The sequence below is a fragment of the Prionailurus bengalensis genome, chromosome B2 (assembly GCF_016509475.1).
Source record: "Prionailurus bengalensis isolate Pbe53 chromosome B2, Fcat_Pben_1.1_paternal_pri, whole genome shotgun sequence".
In the NCBI taxonomy this organism is placed as follows: Eukaryota; Metazoa; Chordata; class Mammalia; order Carnivora; family Felidae; genus Prionailurus; species Prionailurus bengalensis.
Genome location: NC_057349.1, coordinates 32,045,332 through 32,065,877, shown reverse-complemented (window position 1 = coordinate 32,065,877; position 20,546 = coordinate 32,045,332). Strand labels below are relative to the sequence as shown.

The 20,546-nt window shown below is 49.6% G+C and overlaps 1 protein-coding gene and 1 long non-coding RNA gene across 2 annotated transcripts in view; one reads left to right on the top strand and one right to left on the bottom strand.

Annotated features, from left to right (window-relative positions):
- The window catches only part of LOC122489421, an 8,277-nt gene extending 1,499 nt beyond the window's left edge, over positions 1–6,778 (bottom strand). Inside the window, exons 1-2 of the long non-coding RNA XR_006298909.1 lie at positions 6,666–6,778; positions 3,684–3,735 (exon numbers count right to left, since the gene is read on the bottom strand). This is a non-coding gene — a long non-coding RNA (uncharacterized LOC122489421). The remainder of the gene's footprint in view (positions 1–3,683; positions 3,736–6,665) is intronic.
- LOC122489420 (ubiquinol-cytochrome-c reductase complex assembly factor 2) lies at positions 6,540–20,546 on the top strand. Its single transcript, XM_043591189.1, has 4 exons — positions 6,540–6,713; positions 16,648–16,722; positions 17,624–17,693; positions 20,365–20,546. Exons 1-4 carry the CDS (start codon positions 6,576–6,578, stop codon positions 20,490–20,492), a joined length of 411 nt encoding a protein of 136 aa, XP_043447124.1. The 5' UTR covers positions 6,540–6,575; the 3' UTR covers positions 20,493–20,546.

Here is a 20,546-nt window from a genome sequence, read left to right as displayed (position 1 = left end):
GCATAGATTCTCGTTGAGGGGGCAAGAATAAGACACATGAACTGATGACAAACCGCATAAGACAGTACCCAATGATACAGAGGATTCATCTGTGTGGTGCAGATGATCAATCCTAAGAATTGAAGAGGTCGGCTGACAGACAACACACATCATAGAAACTGTCGGAGGTGAGACTTCATCTGGGCGCTCAAGGGTGACAAGAACAGGGAAGGGGTTGGCTGAGTGGAGGCAAGGAAAAGTCCAGCATGCTCACGAGTCTGCCAAACCATCCAGAATGGGGATTTTGTGGTTGGGAGTAGTACAATGAAGAGTAGAGAAGTGGAGTGAGCCCAGATGGTAGAGACACTTGAAAATCTGGCTGAGTAGCTCATTCGTTTGTGATTTCATTAATCTGTCCTTCCTTCCTTCCATTCATCCATCCAACAAATACTTTCTGAGTACCTGGTACATACAGCACAGTGCCAGGGCCGATGTAGAAAACAAGGAAGTGTGAGGATCATGTCGTTATCCTTAAGAACCTTATGACTTCATAAGAAAGTGAAGCCTCTCATATGAAAATACCATGGCAGCTTCGACAAGGCATGGGAGCTGTTTGCTCAGCCATACAGAGTGCTACCCAGGAGAGGAGAGGCAGTTAGGGCTCACTGCCATGTGGGGTGATCATGGAGGTGTTTGAGCCATGCCTTGAAAGGGAGGCAAGTCTGAGAGGTGATTAAGAAGGCAGGTATTATCGATGAGCGTGGGAATAGGAATCGAGGGTTTTGCTCAGGGAACAGCAGTGGAGGGTGTGGGCCATAGGGGCTGATGTGAAGAGGTACCAAGAGAGATAAAGACAGACCTGGAGAAAGTCCAGCACTTGAGGACTGAGAAGGACCTCCCAACCTTCCACCTCTATTGCTCCCTCTTGGCAGGAAGCCCAGAAGGGCCTCCTGGCTGGCTTCCCTTTCCCGGCGCTGGGGAGCGCTCCTCTCCCTTGAACTGAGAAACATACAGGGATTAGTCAGGATGGGTTAACCGTTATAACAAACGCTCCCCAATAACAGGAGCTTCATGTTACAATCAGGTTTGGTCAGCAGAGAGCCTCCGCTCCACACAGTCATCCAGGGACCTTTCATCTTGTGACACCACCACCTTCAATCAGCCTCAAGGACTAAGAGTGAGACAGCACAGAGAAGGCACGCACACATTCCGTAGGCAAGAACCAGCCATGCATGGGCCCTGCCCAGATGCCAGCAGGCTGAGATGTAGTTTGTGTGCCTGAAAACGGGTTTGATGAGACCCCGGTCGGTCTCTATTATAACCTCCAGGATCCTCGTGTCAAATTGATACCTGATTTAAGGAGGGAGAACGAAAGACACAAAGAGCACATAAGGGGGCACAGGGGGCAACAGGGGCCTGGCAGTGCCAGAGCTGCGGGCCCTGAGCAGATCCTTCCCCTGGCCATGTCCTCATACAGTGAGGGTGAGCCCAGAGCGCTGGTGGACCTGGTTCACGTCTCCCTACCTCAGCTGCCTCATCTGCCCTCAGGAGCTCTCACTGGGTCCTCGAGACAGGTGATGCAGAGGAATAACCTTCTCCTGACCTCCCCACCAAGGGGGGACAAGGGCAGCCTGGGAGCCAGTCACCCAGCCCTGCCTCCTCCCTCTGTCGTCGCGGTGTGATTGAAGAGGAAGCGACAGAGTGTTATTACAGCTTTTCCATGACGCAATGTCATCAGGAAGCCCTGGGCCTCTGGACAGCACCCTGGCAGTCCCATCGCTCTTCCCAGCTGCCTGGAGCCTTGTAGCCCATGCTGGAAAGCGCAGGAAGCAGTCTAATAAAACAAATGGCCAGGCAAGGCCACTCATCAGCAGCTCTTCAAAATGATCTAAACTTCTGACTTTTGATTTAAATCTGCATCCACTGTGGCCAAAAACAGAAAACAGAAGATGAGGGAAGGAACTGAAATGAAGGCGTGGGTGCCAAGAACTGGAGGGGAGGGAGGGAGGGAGGGAGGGGGAAGCAGCTCTGGGACAATACCAAGTTGAGCACCAGCCAGGCCGGGCTGACTTGTGGCCAGGTTGGGTCCTTTTCATTAGGCATCACTCAGAACTTCCCTCTTCTGTTCCTAGGCTGCCCTGGAAAGGGACAGGAAGTTTGAGGGCTAATCTGAATCCAGAAATCGATCTGCTCCTGATTTGCCCTTCACCCTTCTCCCTCAGACCTCTCAAGAGAAGAATCTTACAGGGGCGCCTGGGTGGTGCAGTTGGTTAAGCGTCCGACTTCAGCCAGGTCACGATCTCGCGGTCCGTGAGTTCGAGCCCCGCATCGGGCTCTGGGCTGATGGCTTGGAGCCTGGAGCCTGTTTCCGATTCTGTGTCTCCCTCTCTCTCTGCCCCTCACCCGTTCATGCTCTGTCTCTCTCTGTCCCAAAAATAAATAAACGTTGAAAAAAAAATTTTTTTAAAAAAGAGAAGAATCTTACAGGGGCGTCAGGTGGGGCCTGGCAGGCCAGGGGACCCGGGTCTGTACTCTAATGCCATCTGTTCTCTTCAGATCGTTTACTGAGAGATGACTGTACCGCCAGGGCCTGCTGTCGAATAGTGACTAGTGTTTTGCGGGGGCCAAGAGTGGCAGGGCCACTCCTTGAACTGGGGGCCAGGGAGGACCTCTCTGAGGTGACATCCACTAGAGCAGAGTGAAGGGAGGGAGGCAGGGCCCAGGGCAGAGGACAGACGTCTCCACAGAGCGGAGGGGCTCTAGGTATGCTGGGCTGTGATTTAGGACCCCACCGAGGCCTACCCCAGCACACCTCAAACACCCACCGATCTTGGTAAACAGCTCACCTCCGGAAAAGGGCCGCAATCTACTGCCAGCCCGACCCTCCCCGGGCTCGCCTCTATGCAGGGGCATTAAGTGACTAACTTCTCCCAGGCAAATCCAGACCCACTTTTGGTGGTAACATATCTGCATATTGCAGCCAATCATTTTCTCTGGTTGAATAAGTTGAAGGAAGAAAAATCAGGTGATCGTGCCCCACAATACAGCTAAGTATTTAATTCGTTTTTAATGTTTACATTATTAACACCGGCATTACAAAACGATATTTTTACTTTCAAGCGATTTAAATCTGCAATTCGGTGTCTCAATTACTGGGATCATTATAACCTGAAAAACTGAAGCAACGCTCGCTCCCTCCTCTCCTCCCCCTGTGGTGCCGGTTTCTATAAGGAGCAACCGGGACTCCATGGAGCCCAAATACCCATTCCAAATGGATCAGGAGGCACAGCCCTGGTAGAGGTTTTCAAGAAGCCAGGGGAGGTCGCATTCGGTGTGGGTGAGTGACAGCCGGCAGGTGGGTGTTAAAATGGTCATCAACTCTCCGAGGACTGGCACTAACCAAGTCACATTCCAGGCGGTTGCCTATTAATGTGTCCAGAATGGCGCTGGGTGACTGACAAGCCAATGAGCTCAGACTCTGGCTCCAGCCACCCACAGGCATGAGAAGGTGGAGGGCACAGGTAAAACAAGACTGGAGAGGACCCGAGCCCCTCGGGAAACTACAGTGTGTCCTGAACCACACCACACATGCAGTTCACGGTAACACTGCAGAGAGGTCGGAAGGGGCATCCTGATGGAGGGGGTGAGAGCGGGGGCTCTGGAAGCCACTCAGCTGGGGTGCAAGTCCAGGTTTTGCCACTTACCAGCTAGTGACCTTGGCAAGTCCTCATTCTCTCTGTACCTCAGTCTCCACCTCTGTAAAATGGGGACAATGGTGGTACTTCTGAGCGCCATTATGAGGACAAAATAGCCAGTATTGTGTAAGGCGTTTGCTGTGTGCCTGACACACAGCAAATACTCAGTGAGTGTTACTTTATCACTTTAATTCCCATTTTTTAAAGAACTGAAGCTCAGAGAGATTAAATAACCCACCCAAGGTTGGCTGCTCCAAAGACCTCTGCTGCTCCTGTGCCTGGAAGCCATTCCTGCCCCTCGTGTGACGCCGGTCTCTCTCAAATACAGGCTCCTCCAGACCACCCAGACCCCACCCCTGCCCCAATCGCTGTGGACCCAGCACCCTGCCTCGAATCTCTCCCTAGCACTTACTGTATATGAAATTATCTTGTTCCTTTATTAAATGACTTAACACATTTAAAAGCACTATTTTCATCGTTATAGGACATGTGTTCGGTTTGTTGCCCATCTCGTCTGACTTAAATGTAAAACCCACAGATCCGGAGGGGAGAATGGAGGGAGGCAGAAGCAGCTTTGGGACGATACCAAGCTGAGCGTCAGCCAGGCCGTGCCCTTGCCCGTCTTGTGCACCATGGGGAAGGAACTCAGGACTGGCTTCATGGCTGTGTGAGCTTTGCAGTCACACAGGGCCCTGCGCTCCGAAGAGCCCCACACTTGGTTTAATGCTCTGCTGTTATAGTCTTACAATTCTTAATAATATTTTAACAAGGAACTTTACATTTTCATTTGGCAACGGTCCCCACAAATCGTGTAGACAGTCCTGAATGAATGAATGAATGAACAAGCCCACATTCCAACCCAGGTCTATAAGATTCTGAGACCTCACTACTGAACCAAGTCCAACAAGATTCCAGTGGGGTAAGAGAGGTGGGCAGAGCAGTCTGAACCAGGGGCAACCACAGCCTGCCTAGAAGACATTGTGATGGGGAAGGGAGAGCCTTAGAAGCAGACATTGGTTTGAGTTTCCTAGATGTCTAGTTGTTCTCAATCTCTCATTCCACTTGCGCCTCAAGTGGGGTGAAAACCATTTAATGCCACCTAATGCTACTCTTCCTCTCACTGAACGAAACTGTCAGCCAGCCATGTGCTCTTCGAAGCCACAGCTGTGGTCAGGCCTCAGGCAGAATGATAAGGCCTCTGGGCACCCAGCACAGCCCTAGGCGCCTGGAACTTGACAGTAAACAGATACAATCCTCGACCTTTTAGGCCTGGGGTCGGCCATCAAAACTATGTGGCTATAAATACAGCTGATGATGAGAGCAGGGAGGTACTGTTGGACCGGGAACGAGGTGAGGGTGCCCCTGAAAGCCTCATTTTTCCACTCCTCCTGAGCTCTTCTAACCTCAGGTAGGCACCCCCTGAACTCACTTACCTCAAGTGAGCATTGCACACCCCAGGTCCCCAGTGGTCCTTGTTCAATAGGTCTTTACTCTTAAGGCCTTCAGAACAGTTCAAAGCTGATCCTTGCTAAAATCATTCATTGATCTTTCCTCAAATTAAACCCCTCCCTCCTCTTCTCTCTCCCATTTCTGCCCCAGGCCTGGCTCTTACTGCTCACGTCCCTCCATTCCCACTTATCCAAATTCTAACCAGCCTTCAAGGTCCAGCCCAAATGCCATTTCCTTCAGAAGCCATCTCCGATCTTTCTCCCCTCACTCCCCCGAACAGCTAGAAGTAGTATTTCTTTCTCCAAACTCCCCAGCATCCTCTAACATTTCAAGTAAGGCCCTCGTGACTTTGAACTTTGGGTTGCGTATTCACTACTCCACATTCTACTCCTTGAAGGCAAGAGTCTCCTGGGTTCACCTTTACAAAGTGGGCAGGTAAGAAGAAAGAGGTTCGGAGAAGCTGAGTGTTGTAAGCAGAGGATGGTCTTGGCTAAATGCCAGGACAGTGAAGCTACAGAGCAGGGCTGAGGATTTCTTAAGGAAACTGGTGGGGTTATCTTGGGAAGAAAAATGATGGGCGCACCTGGGTTGCTCAGTCGGTTGAGTGACCGACTGACTCTTCATTTCAGCTCAGGTCATGATCCCAGGGTCCATGGACGGAGCCCCTTGTCGGGCTCGGCGCTGACCATAAAGCCTGCTTAGGATTCACTTTCTCTCTCCCTCTCTCCCTCTCCCCTGCTCACACTCTCTCTTAAAAAAAAGAAAAGAAAAGGAAAAAATGATGACATTCCACATGATGTTGCAGCTGGAGATGTAAAAGAGAAGACTGGGTAAAACAAGTTTCCGAAGCTGAATCAACCCAGCTGACTTCACTCAAGCTGGGAAATCTGTCCCTCCCATGGAAAAGTGCCTGGTGTGGGCAGGGGGGCGCTATGAAGGGATACTAATATGGCTGGGAGAGAGGAACAAAAGCTAAGGAGCAGTACCAAGTGGTAGTGACAGGTACAGGGGCTGTGAGAAGAGAGAAGGGGAGGCGAACAACTTGTGCCTGCTACATGATTAAATTCAAACACATCTTCATCGAATAACAACCCGTATTTACATGCAAATGTATTCGTTTATGCAAATTAGCAGAGGTCTCAGAGGAAGTTTTTTAGTCTGGCTCTTGTGCAGTCATTGAAAAAGAGAAGCAAACCTGTCCCTGGGGTACTCCGCGTCTGACTTGCCCCTGGGAGCTGGGCCGGCTCCAGGAGGAGGAAGGCTGAATTAGCTCCGCGAGCAGAGACAGGAGAGCAGCGCCCCCATCCGGAGAGCGCCAGGGCGCCCGCGAAGTCGCGCATGCTCGTTCCTCCCACCCACCCTATCTCCTCGGGAAGCCGGAGAGCCTAAGTGCGCAAGCGCCACCGGCCGCTCCGACTCCTCCCATGAGGGCGGGGACAAGCGGGGCCCAAAATGGCGGCCAGCCGCTACCGGCGCTTCCTTAAGCTCTGTGAGGAATGGCCAGTGGACGAGACCAAACGGGGCCGGGACTTGGGCGCTTACCTGCGGCAGCGGGTGGCACAGGCCTTTCGGGAGGGAGAGAACACCCAGGTGACCGGACTGTGGGGTCCTCCTGCAGCGGGGAGGCGGTTGGGGCGATGGGAGGAAAGGACGAGGCAGGGACGGGGCCAACGAGCGGCTTGCCGAGGTGTTCACGCATGCGCGCGCTTTCCCATCCCGGTCGCACGTGCGCGCGGACCCTCCTGTACCCCCGGGAACTGCAGAGAGCGACGACCCAGCCTATTATTCAATGCTCTCATCTTGCTGCACTTTGGAGTGACTGAAGAAAGCTTTTTAAAAATCTAGATGCTCAGGACCATCCTGAATCAGAACCACTGGGGGTGGGGCCTTGGCCTCAGTATTTTTTAAAGTTCTCCAGATGATTCAAGGTGCAGCCAGGGTTGAGACACACAGCAGCAGTCGTAGACAGTGACAGTCGCAGGCTTATAGTTCCCCCGACACGGTGCTGGTACCTCGCAGTGTTGTGCACTGACGTTGAGCTGAACCTCCGGGACCTCTGTAGGGCCTGAGCTAAGCCTTTGTGTGCTACCTGGGCCCCTGTTAGCCCGTGCAGCAGGTTTGGGACCTCAACCCATGCCCCTGTGTGTAAGTAGTAGACCTGATTCTTGGTATCCTCCAGGTTGGTGTGACGGCAGCTCTGGGACTGATTCATAAAGCACATCTTCGTTGAGCATCCACCATGTGCTAGGTGCTGGGGAGACGGATGAGGTCCTCTCTGCATCTCAGCGTGAAATTTAAGCTTAAATTCTAGTTCGGGACACAATAAGGAAGTAGACCTATGTAAAGTAGTCCAGATCAGTACTATGCTGGGTGTAAAACAGTAGCATGATAAAGGGGTACTATTAGTTATGGTAGAGGAGGACTTGCTCAGGAGGTGACACATAGATGAGACATAAGGGAAGATGAGCTGAACTGATACTAGGTGGGAAGGGGCATGCCAGGCAAAGGTCCTAGGCAGGAAACAGACTGATGTGTTAGGGAGCCGAAAGAAAGCCAGAGTGGCCGAAGAGGAGTGAGTGGGAAGGAGTTTGCTAAGAGTTGAGGTCAGAGGAGGACAGGAGCCAGGCACAGTAGGGTCTTAAAGGCACTGGCTAGGAGTTGGATTTTCTCATAAGGCCAGTGAGAAGCCATTGGCAAAGTTTGTGGAGACTGAGTGTCCTAATTTAGTTGTTTTAAAAGATCATTCTGGTTGTGTGTGGTGAATGAATTATAGGGGGCAAGGATAGAAACAAGGAGGCCAGGGGTGCCTGGGTGGCTCAGCCAGTTAAGCGTCCAACTTCGGCTCAGGGCATGATCTCACGGTTGGTGAGTTCGGGCCCTGAACCGGGCTCTGTGCTGTTTCAGATTCTGTGTCCCTCTCTTGATCTGCCCCTCCCCCATTCGCATTCTATGTCTTTCTCTCTCTCTCAAAAATAAATAAACATTAAAAAAAAAACAAGGAGGCTAGAGAAAAGGCAAGAAACAGTGGTGGTTTGGATGAAGTTAGCAGCACAGGAGATGGAGTGGCCAGATTTGGCTTGCAGAGTGAAGGTTGCTTCAACAGGACTTGCTAATATAGTGGATGTGACGTAAAGGAAAAAAGAGAAACCAATGATAACACCTAGATTTTTTTGGCGTGAGCAACTGGGTGGGAGGAGGTGCCGTTTATCAAGATGGGAAAGACTAGATGAGGAACAGGTGGGGTGTGGGAAGAACATCTTGAGTTCGGTGTTAGACATGTTAAATTTGAGATGCCAAGTGGACTTACCTCCAAGTGGAAATGTCAAGTAGTCAGTGAGATATTTGAGCCTGGGGCTCAGGCAAGAGGTCAGAGGGAGGAAATGGGATACACAAATACACAACCTGAACTTTTGCCAAATTTGGCCAAGACCTATCAAAGCAAGGACATTTTTTTTTTTTTTTGCAACTTAGCCCAACACAGAGCCAAGCCAGCCCACCTAACGGAGCAGGAACATGGCCAGTGGCATCGTTGAAATCAGATTCCAGATTGGGTAGAGAGCATGGATGGAGTGTCTGGTTCAGGGCTTGTGAGGAGTAGGGCACTACACTGACACGCCTTTTACAGTGGTCTTCACCAGTCTGACGTATAAAGATCTTGAAAGCAAGAACTGTGCCTCGCCCCAACTCTGCAAACTCCATAGACTTTCTAGGATTCTGCTCCCTACGTCATTTTAGTGTGAGCTTCCTGAGAAAAGAGATGGTGCCATTTTTATCTTTCTCCCCTGTGTAGCATAGTTCTTGACACATAAAAGACAATCAGTAAGTGTCTGGATAAACAAATAAATGACTGATTGGTTATGGCTCATGAGGTAAAAATCATTTGAATATGGTTCCAGATGTGGCAGAACTAGATGGACAGAAGTAGTGAAGAGAGAGAAGGAATAATTCTGTGTCCTGAGTGGTGAGAATTAATTTGAGAGCTTGCTGTGCGAGAGGGGGGTGGGGGGTACCGTGGGAACTCCAGAAGAGGGACACAGCCTGGTCCTTACCGCCAAGACAGAGCCGGGCAGATATGCAATTTACGCTACTGAAATCCAAGTGGTAAAACCAGCCAGCAGTGAGGCTGACAGAGGCTGGAGCCTTGGGGAGGAAGTGTGATGTTCGCCTACTTGACTTAGTGTAAGAGGAGCCAGAGAAGGAGGGTAGAGCTTTCTCTTTTGGAGTTGTCATTCTTTGTCATCACCTGGGGAGATAGTTCTAATCAGTCGAAGGCGCGCACAAATTTGAGTCACGGTTTTAGATGCAAGTCATGGCTCTGTTGATGGTTCTGGAGCAGCTGATGAATGCATCCCTAGTAGAGCAACCCAGTATATCATGATGGCAGCGAGCACATTACTCAGGACCACTGTCATGGTACCTCATCCTGATGTCACCTGAGAATGCTCCTGGGCTTCGTAAATCTTGGTGATAATTTTTAGAGGGAGCAGCCCCTTGTCAGAATTGAGAACAGCACTGTGAGTCGCTCCCACTGACGCCCCCGGGTCATCTATAAACCTTGAGAAAGAGAGGTGGTTCTGGTAGACTTTTCATTAAGTTGGCAGCCGGCAGCAGGCATTCGACCCGGTTGGCTGATTGGTGTGGAGTTTCTCCTTGGTTATGCCAGTTGCCAGAAACACAGGACTGGAGGGGGAGGCAGCTCTAGTCCACAGCCTCTTTGTTCCTGTAGAGGAGAGAGGCAGGCAGTCCTCTCGGCCTCTTGGCTTCCTGCGTCTTAACAATAACACTGAATACATGCCTGGCACATTGTGCATGCATCATCTCATTTAATTTAATCCTTAGTGCAGCCGACTGAGGCAGCCATCGCTTATTCCCATTTTATGGATGAGAAAACAAAACCAGAAAAATAAAACAACCTCCTCAGGGTCCCGTGGGAGTTAGGTGGCAAGACAAGTAAGCAGCAGACCCAGCTGTTCTGGCCCTGATCTTTCCTCAGCTGCCGTTTCTCCCAAGTTCTTTCTTGTTAGAAAGTCCCTTTGGTCCACAAACATCAAGCCACTCCTTTTCCCTCGTGCCCTGCTCAAGCCTTTTTGGACCATGGACAGTTTCGCCAAAGAATTAAATACCTCCCTGTGTTTACCCACCTGCTTTTCTTTGCCCCGGCCATGACCTCCCTAGTGTGGATGGGAGGAAAGATGACCCTCAGGTGGGACAGCAGTGCAGGAGAGCCAGACTCGCTGGAAGGCAAACGAGCCCTTCAGACTTGAAAGCAGAGTACAGAAAGCACCGCCTCCATTTATTCCACCTCAGGATGCCCTTTGGGGAGTCTCACAGTCCACCCAAAACTGTGGGAAGCAGGTGGGACCCATCCACTTGTGGGTGGTGGGAAGCAGGAACACACTCAACGCCTCTTACACCCTCTGTCCTTTTGTACAGTTTTTTCAAAGTTAATGGTTATGGGCTTTGCCCACTTTGAATACAGTTTCTTCAAGAAACACGTACCCTGCCGCACCAAGAGCTTAATAAAAGAACCTCAATGTGGGGGAAGGTGGCAAAACAACCATAATTGTTGACTTAAGTACAGGGAAAGGAGCAAATCCTTCTACTGAGTTCATTAGGTACCCAAGCAGCTTCCTTTAAGCTCCCCAACTGCACACCAGCACCCACTAATCCAGCGTGGGGCACAGCTGTGAGGAACAGCCTGGAAATGCAGCCACCCGGGAAGGGGCTCACCCACCAGTGAGTTCTTGTATTATGTCCAGGTTGATACCATACCCACCTCGTTTGGAAAAAAGTTGAACTGTGTTCTCAGGCTTGCAGTAATGGAAATGCTAGTTCCACTTCTCAGAGGAGAATGTGAAAGTGTATATAGAATTCTGTTTTCTCGGTCATCCAGCAGAGCCCCGGTCTTCGGCATTCCTGTGTGGCCGGGACTGGCTCCCAGCTTCCTGGCATGTGCTGGCAGGGGTGACGCCGCCTCAGCGCTGCCCGCCCCATATGTGGGCCCCCCGAAGCCAGGTTTTTGAGGAATAGGCTGAGGACAGATCATGCTGTTTTTAGTTGCAATATTGAACCCATTGCAAAACAGGAGTTACGAGGAGAATCATCTCTGAGGCGGAATGCAGACGTCTCCATCTTTCCTCCTCTCCCAGGTCCAGGTGGAGCTAGAGTGGGGTGAGGTAGTGTTTAGACCTGGGGATGGCAGTCTTCTGTGCTTGGTTAAGGATGCAGGTGCTTCTCGGTGGGGGACAAACTACTGACCACTTTCAGTGGGTCTCCGCTTTACTCAGAGCTCTTTGGGTCTGCCTGTTGCCCTCTGGACAAGTGGCAGGCAGGTTTGTGAGGCCTTCACCGTCCTCTGATCCTTGGCGCCAGCCTGAGTTTTGCCTCGCACCACACCCCAGCACCGTACCCTGGCGTAGGGTGTCTTCTCTTGCCTCCCAAATTGGCTACGACGTTAAGTGGTTCTTAACCCTTGAGGATCTCGTGCACTGTGGACACCGCCCCCCAAACACACAAGGCTTGCCAAGGTTTGCTGCCTTCCCAGGCCCTCCTGTGGTGGCTCAGCTTAAGACCCTGCTTGTCTTTGACCCATGCATCCTTGTCCCCTGCCTTTTCACGCGTCCTGCCAGCCATTCCTCTGATCCGTATACCACCCCAGGCTCAGTCCCAGCCTTGCCAGGATGCTCCTCAGTGCGGGACTCTGGCTCCCCCTCGCTCTGTGAACTGTCACCCGCGGTGAAACTTGAGACCCCTGCCACACCTGCCCTGTTAGCCAAGCCTGGTGACCCGCTCCCACCTCTGATTTCCCGTTAACTCTGGCTCTCAGTTACACGCTACCCCGGAGCCATGTTTGATTTTTAATGCGCGCATGTCTTGTCTCCTCAGCACGATTGCCAACTTCTCCAAGGCCGAGGCTGGGTCTTTATGTCCCCTCACAGCCCCTAGCAGAGCATTCTGCATAGTAGGTGCTCAAGAAATAGATTTGCAACTGAAGGGAATAGGCTCCCAAACGGAATGAACTCATTTCAGAAGTTCATTACCAAGCCATGAAAACCTTTTTTCATAGATCCTCCTGGACTGAATCCAGCTCTACCTTAATTAGCAAAGCAATTTGCGACACCCTTTCCCAAAAGTGCTTATGCATCCCTTTGTGTGACTAGAATCAGGGCCGCCCGTGTGTACCAATTGCAGTCACCACCCAAAATTCAATTTTGAAAATCGAAATCAGTGCCTGCGGCACTGATGTAGATTTGTATGTATAAAAGTTTAATATGGTAAAGAGAAATACACTGACGACTGAGCAGGGGAAATGCAAAAGGAGCAAAAATAGAGCCATAAAGGACACTGTGTCAGTTGCACATCTATTTTATTCACATTTAGGGAGCAGAGCTGAATTTTTCATAATGTCCCACTGCTGGCTTTCTCAAACCCAGAGCTGCTATTAGTCCTAAAATGTCCGTAATCTCATTAGGTGTGAATGCAAAATCAGGTAATTTAAAGCTTGTCTATAAGAATATTTCTAAAAGTGCACAGTACATTTCATCAGGAAAACTGTATATTTCAAAATTCAGAAATGTTTGTGCTGGCATCTGTGAATAAAAGTGTACGATGTACAAGTGTGGCCAGGCTTCTGGAATTAGAAAGATATTTCTCGATAATCTTTTAAGCAGTAACTGAGACTTTTTTAATTGCTGAGCTTGGGTTGGCTGTGCCTGGGACTCAGAGTTGGCCATGGCCACTTCTCTCCTTAAGCAGTAACATCTGGCCAGAAGTTGGCATACCTAGTTCTCATCGCCTCCGTCAAGCCGCTTTTACAGCCTGATAGAGACATCTTCTGACTTCAAATCAGAAGTTGGGTGACAAGTTCATTTTTTGGTGGTTATTGTCAGGTGTTTGGTTCCTTCTTGGATCATTAATGGAGCACCAGGCATTATGTAAAATATCGAGGAGACTGTGTCTTTACTACTGAAGGAATTTTAAGAGATGGAAAAAACTCAGAGGATCCCTTTGTTGTTTGCACTCAGACCCTGTGCTCTTTGCCCTCCCAGGAGCAGTGCTCTGCAAGGGTGACCTCAGCCTCCTCCTGTGCCCTTCCTCTGCCCTTTCAAAGAAGGGAAAGGACAGGAAGGGAGAGGACACCTGTCACCCACTTGAGGGTGTATGTGGTAGGAGGTAGCTGAGTAGCCCTGTAGCAAATTCTCACGGTTTGAGAAGTTGGAGGAGCAGCAGGAGGGGAGCTTGCATGGGCAAGATTTTGGAGGGTGAGGATCTGGTCAGAATGGGGGTTTGATCAGGAAGCGCTGTGTTGGTGGCCGAGGAGGGCAAGTCCAAGGTGGGAACCCCTTTCCTCCACTTGGGTGGGAAGGTGGTCGGATGGTGGTAAGAGGGGAAGGTCCAGATGGGCGGCCACCAGGTGAAGAATAAGTGTGACAGATGACTGCTCACTTGGCAGAGACCGAGGGTTGGTGTTTCATCCCCGGCGAGCTGACCGCGGAATGCTTGGTGACCGCCGAGAGCCTCAGGTCAGAGCCGGTGGTTTGGTCAGGTGCGGCGATTTTCCCTGCCTACATTACTCCGTCTCTAGCCACGCCCCAGCCATCACACTGGCATCACTGATCCACCGAGAATGCCATCACTGCCTTTTCCCTGGACATGTGCTTAAGCCTGCCCTGGGCCTGGAAAGCCCCCACTCCCTTCTGTAGCCATGACCCTTCAGCCAGTCTTCCCCGGCAGTGTCCACGGCACCCTTCATGCCACTGTCACCAGGATTATCTATCTCCAGGCTTGTCCCGAGCTGTTCTGCTCTTTCCTCTTGTAGTTTGCAAGCTAGAGGCCTGTGCTTCCTTCTACAACTATTCACTACCAGTAATATTAACAAAAGCTGATCGCTCACATTTATCAGTGTTCCAGGCCCCAAATTCAGAGCAGCCCAGGCATTACCTCATTTTTCCTCACACCGCCCTCAGAAATAGGGGCTATTATTATCTTTTCTTTTAAAAGAAAGGTTAAGTTGGCGGGTATGCTTCAAAAATGTCAGTGCTTGAAAGACAAAAGAAAGGCCGAGGCACGAGGAACCATCCCAGCTGAAAGGAGAAAGATACACGACAGATAAATGCAGTAGGAGATCCTAGACCAAAAAGATTTTCTTTTCCTGTAAAGAGTATTACTGAGACAATTGACAGAATTGGAATATGGATGATGAACTAGATAAAAGTGTCATATCAATGTCAGATGTCCCGTATTTGATCACTGAACTGTGGTTATGTAAAAGAACGTCCTTGTTCTTAGGAAACATACTGAAATATTATGGAGTAAAGGAGCATCGTGCTCCAACTTACTACCAAATGGATCAGAAGGAAAATGCATAGAGATGGAGAGACTGATAAAGCAAATGTGGCAAACGTTTTCTTTATAATTTTTTAAATTTATTTTTGAGAGAGAAAATCTCTCTCAAAGCATGCGTGCACACGTGTGTGAGCAGGGGAGGGGCAGAGAGGGAGACACAGAATCCAAAGCAGGCTCCAGGCTCTGAGCTGTCAGCACAGAGCCCGATGTGGGGCGTGAACCCATTTATTTATTTATTTGTTTGTTTATTTATTCATTCATTCATTCATACATATTTATTTACTTACGGACTTAGTGGCAAATGTTTTCTAAAGTGTGGGAGGCAGGGGGAATTGCACGATTCGCCCAACCTTCTGTAGCTAGCTGATAAGTGAAGGAGCCAAGATTCAAAGCTAGGCAGTGTGACCCTACTGCTCTCCACAGCCACGGAGACCTGCTCATACACAGGGCCGAGCACGCCACGCGTTCTCAGTGCGCGATCTTTACATGTGTAAGTGAACTCATCCTCCCAAGAACGAAGACAGCAAGCAAAAGATGAAATGCGTGATTTTCTTTTGATAATTGACAGAATATTCTTCAAAACTTTGTGCTGGCATTGTTCTCATTCCTTTTGTGTCATGTACCTTCTGTTCCCCTACCTTCCGTGTTAGCTCTTGGTCGCGCGTGCTCTGCTGAAGCCAGGATGTTCCATGTGCTTTCCTCCAAAGTGCATCCTGCAGAATTCTGCTCCAGCTGGACTTTTCCCTGGAAGTGCTGCCCCGCAGGGGTCAGAACGTGATCTCTGGTAGCACATTTCCCCATCCATTCTTTCTGTCCTTCCCTCAGCGCCAATCCACTCAAAGAAAGACTTTGATCATTATTCAGCGAACACTGGCTACCTCCCCAGCCCAGAATCCTCTCTCTTCTGATGTGGCTACCTGGGCATTCTCGTGATGAGTGGCCTCAACCTGGGGATGGATCAAGTTAAACTAAGTGATGGACCGTCTTTTTTGTTGGCAATAAAGTGGAGACCTCATTTGACACGCGCAGAGAGGCAGAAGCAGAGCTGCCTTATTAAAACGCTTAACTACTGATTTATTTATGCTTTGCCTTCTTGGAGAAAGGATTTAAGTTGGAAAAATCTATCATTTGAATTCTGGGGAAAAAACATAAAAGTGAAAGTTTTGTTTTTGTTTTGTTTTTCTGGGGAGGTTTCAGAATTCTTGGCAGAGTAATATAAGGAACTGTAGATAAATAATAGCAAGAGCAGAAGGAAGGGAAAACTAAAAAGAGGTATGAAAGGGGAGAAAACCCTTCGCATCTGCACGTGCCCGTCTTTCCTGGAATTTCCAGCAGGGGCACCAAGGGTATTTCTTGTTTTTTTCCCCTCTCTATTCACAAGGCCTCAGTGTTCAGGCCCTATCCTTTCCAGCGGCACTTAATTGGACTCTCCCTCTTGGTTCTCCTCAATTCAACTGTCTCATCTTAAAATACTGCCTTCTTCATGTTTCTTTCCTTATAAAATTGCAGCGGCTCACCACAGATGAGCGCTCAGAAGATTTTCTTTTTTCTTTTTTGCCTTTCCTAAAAGAATATTTAATACATTTCATATTGAAGGTTTAACTCAAAAAGCTCCTTCTCCCACCCAGGTTCTTACTGCATATTCGGGCCCTCAGCCAGATTGGTCTGGTCTGAAGCATAGATAGCATTCCTGCCTCCTCTTGCTCACACCATCCCCCCACCCGGAAGGCCTCTCAGCTCTCCCTTCTGCTCCCCAACTCCTTTGCATCCTCCAGAACCCAGCTTAGTGTCACTTCCACCATACACTGAGCACGGGAACTCCCCCTCCTCTGGTTCCTTGGAGCCCACACTCTCCACCACCACTCCCTGTCATGAGATCCACCCTTCTGATCATCTATTTTGATTGTGGTGCATCCCACTGCAGCCGGTGTGGGGGTACACAGGTCCCAGATGCCAGTTGATAGATGGAGTTTTTCTGCAGGTTGGGGAGTTGGTGAGGTGAAGCCATTACAAAAAGGTGATTTCTAATAGCTGGAGCTGTAGGCCAGGTTTGCCTCCCATGGAGTGAAGAAGCCAGTGCGAAAGCCTTCTGTAAGCGGGGTCCTACCCAGTGGTGCAGACACGGCCTGAGAGGCGGGGCTTATTTGCCTACTTCCTTGGGGGGTTCTTTGTTTTTCAGATCGCCGAGCCTGAGGCCTGTGATCAGATGTATGAGAGCTTAGCACGACTCCATTCAAACTATTACAAACACAAGGTGAGTGGGCCAGTCTTTTATATCCCCAGCCCTCGGACTGTAAATGACCAATGAGAGTGAGTGAAAATCTGATTATACAATCCTTTGTAAAGGATTGTGGTTTTGCTACTTTCAGATGTAACCAGTAATTTCAAGCAAGCCAACAAAGGCGCCTGGTAGAGGCTTTTAGGTCACCTAAATAAAAGCTATTTATAATTTCGAATAAAGGCCATGTGTTTTATATGCCAGTGCGTGCCCAGGGTGTATCTGACAACCGTTGGGTCTTACACATATTTTCGCATCTACTCTGATGGAACTGGTACTTCCCCACACTCCAGTGATAAAGTTGGGTGCTTTGGGAAAGTCCTGTCAGACAAAGCTGGGCTTTTCCTCAGCCCTGACATGATTACTGTCAAATTCCACTTAGTGTGGTTTTTCCCAAGCCTGAAAAATGTGTTCAAGTGACTCCAGAAATAAACGCAGCCAAATGCCTAGCCTACAGGGAAAAGGGATTTCTTCTAAATCCTCATAACTGAGAGTGTGGTCCATGAGCAGCAGCACCGGCACCACCTGGGAGCACGTTAAAAATGCAGAATCTTATATGCCAACTAATTTGTATGTAAATTAAAAAAATTAAATTAAAAAAAAAAGAAGAAGAAATGCAGAATCATGGGCCACACCCAGACCTCCTGAATCACAGGCTACATTTCAAGAGGATTCTTGCGTCCGCTCAAGCGAGGCCAAGTCTTTGACCTCTAGGTGGCGCTGCTCTTCTCCCAGCCCGGTCTCTGGCTTCCCAAGGCCCAGGCTGGTGAACTTTGCCGGGAGAGCAAGGCTTCCCCCAGGATCATCAGGTCTCAGGTTGTGCTGCAAAACTAATCTCTCCCCCACCGTCTCTCTCCTCTCTGGCCCGTGTGACCAGTACCCTCGCCCCAGAGACACGAGCTTCAGTGGCCTGTCCGTGGAAGAGTACAAGCTGATCCTGTCCACAGGTATTGACAGCACAGCTGCCCTTTCTGGTTGGTTTGCAAATGATTCTTTGAGTTTGAGCAGCCAAGGGGAATTATCTACTAAGACCGCTCTGCTTGATGGAAATTCTTGTGGAATAGCCCAGAGGAAATTCTGAAGCTTCGGGGCTCATGCTTTTTGGCCATAAAATATGGAGAAGGTCAAAGGCATTATTTAAAAAAGAAAATCCATCTTCAGAGCTTTTAAATTCAAAGCGTGCGGCAGGGAACCGGGGAATACGTATTTGCCAAATGGAAGTAGTTGAAATCAAGATGGAAGGAAAATAATTTTATTTTTATGGTCCTAAGGGGGCTTTATAAACAATGAGGGTTTTAATTAAAACAAAAAGCCATTCAATACACTTGTATGGGGATATCCGTCTGAGAGTTATCTGACCCAGGGGACATGGTTTGTGGGTTAGATACGGGTTTAACTAGGTGTGTTTGGGAGTTGTTGACAGACCTCGATTAACAGAAAGGAAATACCCTACCTAGCCCATCCCCTCCTTACTTCCCCACCTCCATTGTCACTGGACAGGGAGATGGGGGGAGTGGCAGGGGGAGCCTGGGTTGATGTAGGCAGGTTCTGGAAAATTACTATTTTTATTGCCAAGGATACCGTATACAAAAATAGGCTAACCTTTTCTGCAAGGGCATGGCCCTGAAACATTTGCCTTTGGGTACTCTAGAAATTTCTCTCTCCTAATCCTCTGGCAGCCTTTCAGCAACCAAGTTTTGGGGATTTGGCCTTCCAGACAACTCTTACCTTCTGAACAGATAAAACCTGGTGGTATCACCTGCTATTGTGTGTCAACTCTGATCCTATTTTTTGTTACAGTACTCTGGAAAACCGGGGTAAGGATAGTTTGGCCAGGCGGAATTCCTTTATTGACAGTTTTTTCAAATGTACACATAAAATTATTCCCATGTTTCTGGGCCTTTGCAGTCACCAGTATTGGTGCACAGGGTCACTCTGAGGGCTCTAGAGGGTTTGAGCAAACTTTGGACTTGAAACTAGAATGGAAATAAGTTCCAGAGGCCCAGCCTCCACCTTATTAGTTGGCCCCTGGACACCTGTGTGAGTTGGGGGAGAGCAGGCTGCAGCAGACGAGGGGGGCACGGAAGACTCCCCACCACTGGCCTGTGCTGCAGCTTGTTCTGGCCAGAAGTTCAGCTCCAGCAAACCTGCTGATGGTTCGTTTTCACAGTAAGCCTCCTATTTTTGTTGTGACCGTGTGGCACGGGCTTACTGATTGTTTCCTCTGACAGGGCAAGAATACACCTTGCAGTGTTTGAGGGCCTAGCGAGTCTGAAATGTGACCAAGGTCTGGGTCCCAAGCATGTTCACCTGGGCTTGGGGCCATGGGACACTCTAAAAGAGGCCTTGTGGCTTGTGAGTGGACAGGGACCGCCCAGCATCCCACTTCACGCCCACGAAAAAACCTGGAAAGGTTTCAGGGTGGGATGTTGGGCTCATGGCTGAGGTATAGCATATGTCCTGACTTAGTCAAGAGCCCACTGACAATAAACGTAAGCTGCCTTTTTGTTCAGAAGAGCTGTTCTTTTTTCTCTAGAAGTTTTGCTAACTGATGAAAATCTAGGCTATGAAATTTAAACAAGATTATGTGAAAATCTAAATTTAAAATACAGGTAAAATTAGGTGTCATAGAACTTTAGCCCTAGAGAGACTTGTTGGTTCTCCACTGGGGGCAAAACTGCCACAGTCCCGCGTGGAGGACGTCTGGAGACATTTCCAGATGTCACAGCTAGGGGCCGGGTATGGGGGCTGCTACTGACATCTAGTGGGTAGAGGCCAGGTTGCTGCTAAACATCCTACAACGCGCAGGTCTGGCCCAAAATGTCAATAGTGCCGGGACTGAGAAAGCTGGTTTTGATTCCTTTGGGGCGTGAGCGTGTGCGTGTGCGTGTGTTCTTGCACAAGGGCCCCACCAGCTCTCACCGGCTCCCTGCTGCCTTCATAGCTATGAAGACTGCCGCCTCTTCTTGAGTGTGGGCCAGCTGCCAGGGAGATTCCTCTATTATTTCCTTTAGTCTGGAACTTTCGAGGCAGGCGTTTTTATCTCCACCTTACAGATGAGGAGCCCGAGGCTAAGAGGGTTAAATCACTTGTTTCCCAGAGAGGAAGTGATCGGTGGGGACCCGAGTCCATCTCCTTCCCCAGTGCCTCTTCAGCTCCACTGGATGTGGTGCAGAGCTTCAAATCCCACCTCCTCCACTTCCTGGCTGTGCGACCTGAGCAACTTACCTAACCTCCTTCCGCCTTCACTTCTACATCTGAGAAGTGGAGACAGTATGGTCTGTGTGTTACAGGCCAAGTTTTGAGAGAAAGTCTCAGGGCCCGTGGGTCACGTCACTGACAAGGGCAATACCGTTTCTTTGCTGTTCTCTGGCACTGGGTGGAGACCACTGGAAGGGGCAGGATGTTCATGTGGTGCCTGCTGCACAAGTGCTGCATCCACACGAGTTAGTTTTCTGTCACTCTGTCTTGATTTGCTTATCAGAAGTTGGGGGCCACGCTTCCCTCTTTCAGGAACATACTGTGTAAAAATCAGGGTGTGCTCGGGTAGGGCCAATTTACATATTCATATTGTAGACTTCAATCTCTTTATTTATTTTTTGTCTTCCCCTTTTGCAGACACCCTAGAAGAATTTAAGGAAATGAATAAAGGCATGTGGAAGAAGCTGCAGGAGAAGTTTGCCCCCAGGAATCCCGAGGAGAAGCAGAAGGCCTGGGCCCGGTCCTTATCTCGCCCGCGCACCTAAGCGTGGAGTCTTGTACATCGCCATCATAAATAAAACTGCCCTGATTTCCCCATC